This window comes from Phytophthora cinnamomi, assembly GCF_018691715.1.
Source record: "Phytophthora cinnamomi strain GKB4 chromosome Unknown Contig37, whole genome shotgun sequence".
Classification (NCBI taxonomy): domain Eukaryota; phylum Oomycota; class Peronosporomycetes; order Peronosporales; family Peronosporaceae; genus Phytophthora; species Phytophthora cinnamomi.
The window spans coordinates 1,033,912-1,043,905 of record NW_027150970.1 but is presented as its reverse complement, the minus strand read 5'-3'; the positions used below and the strand labels follow the sequence as shown (position 1 = coordinate 1,043,905).

Sequence of the window (9,994 nt, the reverse complement as noted above, 5' to 3'; positions counted from 1 at the left end):
CTGAAGTATCAGAGGTGGCGACGCCGGGGACCGGGGGGCGCTGGATGTTGCAGGGCCTTTGCCGATGAGTGATGGCGGTCAGCGCTACGTGATTGCGGCACTGGGGTACGTGACGCGCTACGCTGTGGCCGTGACGGTGAAGCAGCATACGGCCAAGAACGTGGCCGAGTTCCTGCTGAATCACGTGGTCTTCAAGTTCGGACCTTTTGCGAGTTGTTGGCAGATGGAGCTCCTGAACTGTAGTGGGTCTAACTTGATTCACTACTTTAGCTTACACGTTGCGCAACGTGTATGAGGAAGCGTAAGTACTTAGCAATTACTTAGGTTAATTATATTTGAATACACAAATATAAGTTAAGTAAGAAAGGATTCCAAGTGACTTAGATTAGGTAAAATGAGAACTGTATTGTTTGTAAATTGATCTTCCTCTAAAATCTGCTAAAAACTGTTTATCATCTATGAAAGGGGTTGGCAGCGGCTGGCTGTCAGAGCCCCGCTAATATGCACGTCTCTGATTGGTAGAAAGATGCTGCTTTCTACCAATAGGATCTTTGGGTATGTGTGGACCACTCATTGTGGTGGCCCACTTCAATGTATCCATTGGTGTGTCTTACACCAAGGTGAGGAAGTATCCAAAACTTTTAACAGATAACCTATCTGTTAAATTCACAAGTGGCTTGCAGCCACTTGTGCGTGTAACCCCGTTACACCATCCCCCCTTAAGGTTAGACGCGCGGGGTCTCCGCACGTCAATCTTCGGAATTGACCACTCGTCAATTCTCCGCGTTTGGAGAAGAAATCCGCGCTCATTCAACGATGAGCGCGCCTCAGAAGAAGTCCTCAAAGTCGGTGGGGAGTCATCTCTCCATCGATGACTACTTCGAGCGTCAGAAGGCGAAGTACGGCGACGTCGTCGACTTCGACGACGACGATGAAGATATGGAGGGCGAGGAGGACTCGCCCTCAACGCGTAAAGACTCAGTGTCGAGCGAATCGCTCGACCCTCACGCCAAGAATGTTCGCCCGCGTGAAGGGGACGACTCGGACGCTTCGAGTTCGAAGCGTTCGCGTACTGAGAGCGATACCCCACTCGCTTCCGCTGGGGCTCTCAGTACTCCGCGCGCTGCGCCTGCAGCGCGCGATCCATGGATGCCGTCCGCGCCCGAGATCGCGGACCGGTTTGGGAACTCGGTACCTCCGAATGAGGTGCCGCTGTACGTATGCAGCGCCATCAAAGATGACGCTGTGGCTGCCGAGCTGACTTTGATGCGGAAACGCATCAAAGGCGCGATTACTACATCGGACTCTTCCATGAGCTCCGATGGTTTCAAAGCAAGAAGACATCTTCTCGCAGCAAAGTGCCGGAATGGCAGGCACTTTGTCAAAGCTGGAACGCCTTTGTTGAAAACTTCAACAAGAGGCCGAGTGCTTACCGTGATCGGATTAAGCAAGCGCGTGATCGCTTCGAGACGTACTCGAAGCGTGGAAAGCTGGAGCAACTTCATGTTGCTGCTGAGGAGGCAAATGTGCCGTGCGCTGTGCCCGAGGGCTTTCAGTGCACGAAGTGCTTTCCAGGCGCGGTCCGCTTGAGCGACCGCGACCTGAACGGGTACACGTCGTTCCGTGTGCCCGAGAGTCTCAAAGAGCTCCGTGCTAAGTTCTTAGCACGTGAGGGTTCGGGCGCTAGCGATGATCGCAGCGCTCGTGTTACTTCCGTTGCGCCAGCGCGTACTGCTCCTCGTACGCCCTCACCATTTCCGGAACATCCTCCAGCAAGACGTTCCGCGGCTCCCATGTATCTTGATGGGGAGGAAATCCTCTCCAACGAATACGAAAACGAGCCCCTTGAGGGTTCGTTTTCGGGATACTATGGTCAACAATCCGCTCAACAATCCAGCGGGTTGAGCCGCGGGCGTCACGGATCGGCGGTGGCGGGGGTGGGAACACGCCCCGGGTATGATCAGCCCCGGGCTGATCAGTATACGCCTCTCCACGACCGGGTGACCGTCGTGGAGCGTCTGCAGGGTGCTGAGTTCGCCGCCCTGAAACAGGAGCTGGCGAACCAGAAGGCCCAAGTCGCGGCGGTCTCGCAGACCGCCTCGAATATCCAGGTCGAGCTGGGGACCCAGATGAAGGGTTGCTCCAGCGCGTCCGCGCGCTGGAGGAGAGGCTGCTCGTCGCCGAGGCCAAGTCCTCCGCTTCTGCCTCGGCTCCTGCCGAGGCTTCGGGTCAGCCGAGCTAGATGGCTCGTGCTGCCGGTATGGCTTCAGCCGTCCGACGTAAAAGGTCGGATGGAGGCGCATGCTAGACGGTATGTCTAGCGTGTATGCGTTGCCGTGCCGTGCCAACACAGTGAACGGCCCGATGAAGCGCGGAGCAAGCTTGCTTGCTCCGAAATCCGAAACTGCATGTCTAGGCAGGTTTTGTGTTGCTAACAAAACTAATGAACCAACTTTAAATTCATTTGTGTTGCCTCTGGCCGCATTGTCTGCGTTCAGCTTCTGTTGATCAACAGAAGCTGCTATTGTGTCTTGGACAAACCGAATCACGGCTTGGCTTTTGGTGATGAAACTGATTGCATCCGAGCTGAAGTCATTCAGCTCGCTCTCCGCTAGAAGCCGGGTCTCTGCGTGGTTCTTTGCGGTGTCTGCGCCCTGCGCAGACCTGTGGTCGTTGGCCTTGTTGTTGGGGGAGTCTGCGCCCTGCGCAGACTCATGTGGTTTGTCCATTGTTGCAGCTGACACTGTGCAAGTGTCAGCGGTTTTCTGCGGCTGCTGTATTGCAGTCGTAGATCCTCCCCCACTTAAAGTGGGAGCCATCACTCCGAGTAAACTCGGTAGACGTGGATGTCGCATGGCATTCACGTAGAACGGTGTATGCCCGGTCGAGGCATGCACTGAGTTGTTGATGGCAAACTATGCCATCGATAAGCACTCGCTCCAGTATTGGAACGAGCGAGCGTAGCTCTTCAACATATCGACGAGCACGCGATTCACGCGCTCGGTTTGACCGTCCGTCTGCGGATGATCCGCAGTCGACATTGAAAGCTGGCTCCCAAGAAGTGTAAACACTTCTTGCCACAGGTGTGCTGTGAAGCGCGGGTCTCTGTCCGACACGATGTCGGACGGCATGCCATGGTGTTTGAACACCATGTCGACGAACAGACGGGCCGTCTGCTTCGCGGTCACCTCTGCTGGCACCGCAGCAAGATGTACGATCTTGCTGAAGCGGTCTACGAAGACCACAACACCGGTGTTCCCTCCGCTATCCGGGGGAAGACCAAAGATGAAGCCCAAAGGCATGGACTTCCAACACATCCGACGGAGTCGGAAGTGATTGTAAAGGAGCCTGCGCGAATGGCGAAGGCTTTACGCGTTGGCATACCTCGCAAGCACGGATGTACTTGCGCACCGACTTGTACTGGTGGTGCCAGTAGAAGTCGCGCGTGAGAAGGATGTATGTCTTCTCATGTCCGAGATGTCCCGCAGACGGGGCATCGTGATACTCGTACATGATCCTGAGTCGCAGGTCATGGTCATTCGGCACGACAACGCGATCCGCGTTGTCGTCGACTGCATTGTAAAGCAGTAGTCCGTCGTGCACACGAAAGCGGTGTGCACGCGCTCGAAGGTGCTTGGGCAGCTTCTGACGTGACTTGTCAGAAGGCGTTGTGCCATAGGCCAGTAAGAGCTTCGCGTCCGCGTCGTGCGCGAACGCGGCCTTCACATCATCCAACAGAGACGATGTGGATTTGCTCGATCGCATGACGTCAATGGCATTGACGTCAGCAGCTTCTGCATAGTCCGGCCGGCGTGATAACGCGCCGGCCACCACGTTCAATCTTCCGGGTTTGTATTCGACCCGGAAGTTATACTCAGCAAAGAATGAGAGTCATTTCGCCATTCTTTGTGATATGTGTGGCGACTTCACTGCGGTGCGCAGTGATGCATGGTCGGTGTAGACCACGAATCGTCTACTCCCAAGCAAATACACTCGGAACTTTGCGAGTGCATACTGCATGGCAAGGAGTTCCTTGTCATGCACCGGATAGTTGCGCTCAGCTGGCTTCAGCTGACGCGATTGGTAGTAGACGACACGATCACGGCCCTCGTGATCGTGCTGCATCAACGCGCATCCGATTGCAAAGTCGGATGCGTCACATACGACGTGAAATGGACGATCTTGGTCGGCTACTGCCAAGATCGGTGCCTCAGTCAAGCCCCGCTTGACTGCATCGAATGCCTTTTGGCAATCGGTTGTCCAATTCCACACAGCTTCCTTCTTGAGAAGCTGTGACAGCGGGCGGATCTTGCCCGCATAGTCCTCCACGTACTTGCACAAGTACGTGGCCAAGCCAAAGGAACTGCCTCAGTTCCTTGACACTTGGAGGCGTTGGCCATTCATTTATCACTCTGACCTTTTCCGGGTCAGGGCGAACACCATTCTTCCCTACGAGACACCCGAGGACGGGTATCTCGCTCGCCCCGAAGATGCACTTCTTCAGGTTCGCGTAGAGCTTATGCTTTCGCATAAGCTCAAGTAGCTTCCGGAGATGCACCCTGTGCATCTCTACGTCGGTCTTCCCGTCCACAGCCCGGCTGTGGATGAATACATCATCGAAGTAGCTCGGTGCGAAGTCGCGCACCGAGCGCAACAAGTGCGTCATGCACCTGTTGAAGGTCGCAGGGGCGTTCTTAAGCCCCTGCGGCATTACCAGCCATTCCCAGAGCATGCCGCTTGGCGTGCTCACTGCCGTGAGAGGGATATCGCTCTCACGCATTAGGATTTGATAGAATCCAGCTCGCAAGTCGAGAGCACTGTAAACGGTGCTCCCGGCCATCGAATCGATGATAACATCTTTTCGCGGTATCGGCGTCTGCGCCGGTACCGTCGCATCGTTCAGCTTGTTGTAGGCATGAACGATGCGCCATCCGCCCTGTGGCTTCTTGACACAGAACGTCGGAGCACTGTGCGGGGACTTTGATTCCCGCACTTGTCCTGCTTTGCGACGACTTTCAAAGAAGTCGTCGATCGCTTTTACTTGCTCTCGCGGCAGTGGCCACTGCTACGTGACACAGTACTTCGTGCCCGGCACGAGATCAATCTCGTGCTGTATGCCCGATACCTGCGGAAGCTCCGCAGGTATCTCTTCTGGGAGTACGTCTTTGTACTCCCTCAACAATTCGTAATAGGGACTCGACTTCAGCGAGTCCCAACCTTGTTCCTCGAAGCGCTCTCGCTTCGTCTTCGCACTGAGAGTGTCTTCACTCTCAGTGGTACTTCCCATGAAGAGCTGCCTCAGCTCTTCGCTCTCGCTCTCCGTTCTTTCGCTGTCCGACAGAACGCAGACTTGCTCGATGCGTCCATCGTGCAAGTCGCGCGTGAAGCGCTTCCAGCTCATGGCTGGAAGCGAAGTCAACTCCGACGCCATTGTCGGAGGACTAGCGAGTTCCATCTCTCGATACTGGAATACAGTATCGGTGCGCGTCAAGACGCTTAGCGTCTCGACATCTGGCGTCACCGCCGTAGTCTGCCCAGCAGACTGCTCTTGTTACGTCTCGGTCCCGGACCGAGACTTGCGCAGCGTTTTCCGCTTGCGCCGTCTTCTTGTTGTGCGGAGCCGGGCTCCGCACAGTTGTTCTTCTGGTCCAGGCCCGGTCGTGGACAGTTGTTCGCCGGCGGACCCTGTCGGCGCGCGGTATCCAGCCCGGCTTGACCGCATTTTCCTTCGTGCAGCCCGGCTGCATGGTAATGTGTCCCTTCGCCGGCAGACCCTGTCTGCGGGCGCGCGATATCAAGCCCGGCTTGATCGCATGGCGCTTCGTCGTGCAGCCCGGCTGCACGACAGCATGCAAATTGCGTCAGTGCGGTACGTTTGCAACCGTCCGCACTGTTTGCAGCGTCAACTCCCGGAGTTGACACGCCTTCGTCACCTCGACGCCATTCATTGGCGGAGTCCCTCATGACCGAGGGTGCGTCGGCTCCCGGAGCCGACGCGCCGTTGTCGACCTGACCTCTTCGGGTCAGGGACTGTCCCTTACACGCTTGAACGTGGGTGTTGGTTCCCGGAACCAGCACATCTTTTATTCCGACGTCGGCAGCATTGCCGACGCGGGTTTACTGTGCGCGCCCTCGCGCACTCCTTGAGCACTCCGGGACAGCGGCATAAAGCGCTGTCTCGACTGGTGAGCCGCGCGCACCAGCAGGTGCGTGCGCTGCGATAACAGGGCCATCGCTCTCTGTTCCGCTGTCGCGGCCGAAGCGCACGAGCGTGCGCTTCTTCTAGTCTATCACCGGATCATGCCGTGCAAGCCACGGCATGCCCATTCCACGTCGAACTTATCGTCCAGGTCCAGGACGATAAAGTGTTCGACAAACACTTGTTGTTTGTACGAGAAGCGCACGTTCACGACGCGCTTCTCGGTCTTGACGATGGCACCTGTTGCCAGTCGTACCTCCAGAAGACTTCGAGGTGTATCTACCTCCTCGAAGTCAAGTCTCGGCAGGCTTCGTAGTCGAACAAAGTTGTTCGACGCGCCTGAATCTACCAAAGCTCGAAGAGAGTCACTCGCTCTCTTCGAGTAAACCTTCAAGATGACTAGGTTTGGCCTGTCGTCTTGTTTCTTGCAGTGAGAGCTGGTCTCACTGGGGGCTGCAGTCCTCAGTGTCGCGTGCCCGATGTCGGCACGCGCGACCGCATTACCAGTAGGGCACCCCGCGCCTACTGGATGTTCGCGTTTTTTTTTGGTCCGCGGCGATGCCTAGCATCACCACGACGGCCACCTCCAGGGGGCATGGGAGCTGTGCACTCCCGTGCAAAGTGACCGATCCTTCCGCAACGGAAGCATCGCACGTTACCTCCCTGCTGCTGGTAACCAGCAGTTGTTGCGTTCGAGAGGTCCATTGGCTCCGGACCTCCCGTCTTCGCTACCGGTCGCGGTTGCGGACTCGGTACGTTTACATGGAGTTTATCCTGCCGCAGGCTAAACTCTTCTTGCATGGCAAGAGTGATTGCAGGTTCGAGAGTACTCGGGTACTCTCGGAAGAGATAGGTCTTCACGGGCCCATCTCGAAGTCCCTTCATGAACGTGACGACCTTGGTCGCCTCGTCAATCGGGTTAGTCACGATATTTGATACCAAATATCGTGTGCGCTGTGCATAAGCATGGACGTCATGCTTACCCTGCTGAAGGTCGAGGATCTCCGCCCTCGACCGGAACTCGTTTTGCGGGGGCTCAAACGCTTGTTTGAGCTCCTCTTTGAACACTTCGTACGTGCTGAAGCACGTAGGGTCGGAGAGTCGGCGTCGATACGCCCAACTCCTTGCGCGTCCGCCAAGGCAGGACATGGCGAACGCGACCTTCGACAGCGGGTCGACGATGCGTCGAGCCGCTATGGCTGTGTCGAGCTCGACAAGCCATCGGAGGAGAGGCTCGCCCTCTCTTCCCACGTAATTGCTTACGCTCAACTTTAATGGTTGAGCACGCGGTGTCGTCCCTGACGACGCCGTCACTGAGGAAGCAGCGTCACGCTGCTCCTTCATGATGAACCCCAGAGCAACACCATGTTGCTCCGTCGGCGATAGCGTACGCAGCATCGTGGCTATCGCCGCTTCTCCAATGACTGTTGACACTCGTTGGAGGGCCTCCCACTCTGGGTCAGACAGGTGGGGGCAGTCAGCGCGTGCAACATGCGTTGCAGGCGTGTTGGAGCTCTCCATGGGCACCTCCGTGCTCATGGGGTTCTCGGCTCCGCGTTCGTACACCGCGTACGAACGTCAAGCAGTCGGTCGTTGGACGGACTACAACGTGCTACCAGGTGTAGTGGGTCTAACTTGACTCACTACTTTAGCTTACACGTTGCGCAACGTGTATGAGGAAGCGTAAGTACTTAGCAATTACTTAGGTTAATTATATTTGAATACACAAATATAAGTTAAGTAAGAAAGGATTCCAAGTGACTTAGATTAGGTAAAATGAGAACTGTATTGTTTGTAAATTGATCTTCCTCTAAAATCTGCTAAAAACTGTTTATCATCTATGAAAGGGGTTGGCAGCGGCTGGCTGTCAGAGCCCCGCTAATATGCACGTCTCTGATTGGTAGAAAGATGCTGCTTTCTACCAATAGGATCTTTGGGTATGTGTGGACCACTCATTGTGGTGGCCCACTTCAATGTATCCATTGGTGTGTCTTACACCAATGTGAGGAAGTATCCAAAACTTTTAACAGACAACCTATCTGTTAAATTCACAAGTGGCTTGCAGCCACTTGTGCGTGTAACCCCGTTACACATCATGCGCACCAACGAAAGTAACTTCTCCATAGCTGGAATTTGCAGATGTCCTCAAATAAGACTTTTTTAATTGTTACATCTACAAGAATTCCTGCAAGCGAAGGACCAGACCAACAAGATTGTGATCCGGATGAAGCTGTTGTGGATTTCAGACCGCAGATATGGCAACTGGAAGCTGGTGCTACTTCATTTCGGGGACGCTGAGGCTTCGGAGTCACTTGGTGATCTTCTCAATGTACGTTGGTTGTGAAAAATGACGTATTTTATTCCCCATGACTGGCATTTTTCCACAGGTCTTCAAAGCCCCTGACGAAGTCAACCGCGAAGACAGCAACGCATTCCTGCTCACCGCAACGATCTGGAACGTGGAAAGCGACTCGGATCTCTTGCCGCCCCGCCCCGCCCCCGGGACTGTTGTTGACATTAATGAATACTCCAACTTGCAGCTTTACCGCGATACGCAATGCCAACTGACGGCACGACTGACCCAGATGGTGTGGCCAAATGAGCACTAAATGTTCGGCGGTGGACGTCTAACTCGTGAAGCCCCTCCATCATGCATATACATGTCACTAGGTGAATATATTCATGTTTGGTTGGTGGACCTTCAACCAAACGCCAACGACGATGAGCGTCTAACAGTATAGAACCCAGCAATCCATTGCCATTTGAGAAATCGCCTCGAACCGCAGACACAGTGGTCAACCTGACAAGAATCCGCGCGATACATGTGGGGTAGTAAGCGATAGCTGGCACATCCACGGACTAACCTCACTGTTGTAGATGACCAAAAGGCCCGGATCTTATCAACTACAGTGATGGCGAAACAGAGTGCTTACGGACGCTAGTTTGTAGCCCCGTACCAACCCGGAAGGAAGACTGGCAGGCTTTGACTCTTGCCTACAATGCTATGAAGCAACCGAGCTGGATAGAACGAGATTCGCCGGCCTCAAGAGCAAGTTTCGTAACTCACGACGGGACCCCGGTGGCAGCGAGAGTAACTATCGAAGCACTACAGGAGAAGCGACCTACTGCGATGGCTTGTTGTAGTACTGCGTCGTCTGCTGAACAATCGCAGGAACTGCGGGACGACTCCAATGAAGTTGATACACAGGCAACGCTGTCGGTGACTTACCTATCACAGGAGATCGCTGCCGAAAACACTCGCGGGACTACAATTTACTCGAACTGGTGGAGCTATTTGACGACCGAGATGCAAGATGTAGCAAGACCGGAGTTTTTTTTTTCTTCCAGGAGCTCGTCAAAGTTCGGGAAGACCACCAGTCATACTGCCGTACAGCACGCCATCGCCACAAAGAGCTCGTGCACTCGATTGCTTCGCTGAGGCGGAAAATGGGAAGATGGTCTATACGATCGGGTGACCGGCGACGTCTGCACGCCACTAAGTCGAATGCGACAGCAGCCCAATAAGCAGTCCGTCTATTCTTGCATCTTCGCCGTAGTGATTGAGCAGGACAATAGAATTCTTCAGTAACTGTATTCTATCGGTGCCATTGCTGATGATTCAATGGTCCAGCCTTTTGTATTTGGTACGGTCGCGTTTTTAAAACGAGGCCAACGAATCTTTACTTCAACTATGCCATACACGGCCCTCTAGCATCTCACCTTTTTTCTATTGCCATCGACGACACAAACGGTATGGTCAAGCGGACGAACAGTACGCTCAGATGCCCTGCTCAC

General features: G+C 54.6%; 1 protein-coding gene across 1 annotated transcript; it reads left to right on the top strand.

Moving 5' to 3' along the window:
* Nucleotides 1-64: 64 nt before the first annotated feature.
* IUM83_11907 (uncharacterized protein) lies at nt 65-8,808 on the top strand (the record flags this gene model as incomplete). Its single annotated transcript, XM_067936499.1, has 3 exons — nt 65-242; nt 8,446-8,528; nt 8,587-8,808. 3 exons carry the CDS (start codon nt 65-67, stop codon nt 8,806-8,808), a joined length of 483 nt encoding a protein of 160 aa, XP_067792257.1.
* Between the last annotated feature and the right edge of the window lie 1,186 nt (nt 8,809-9,994).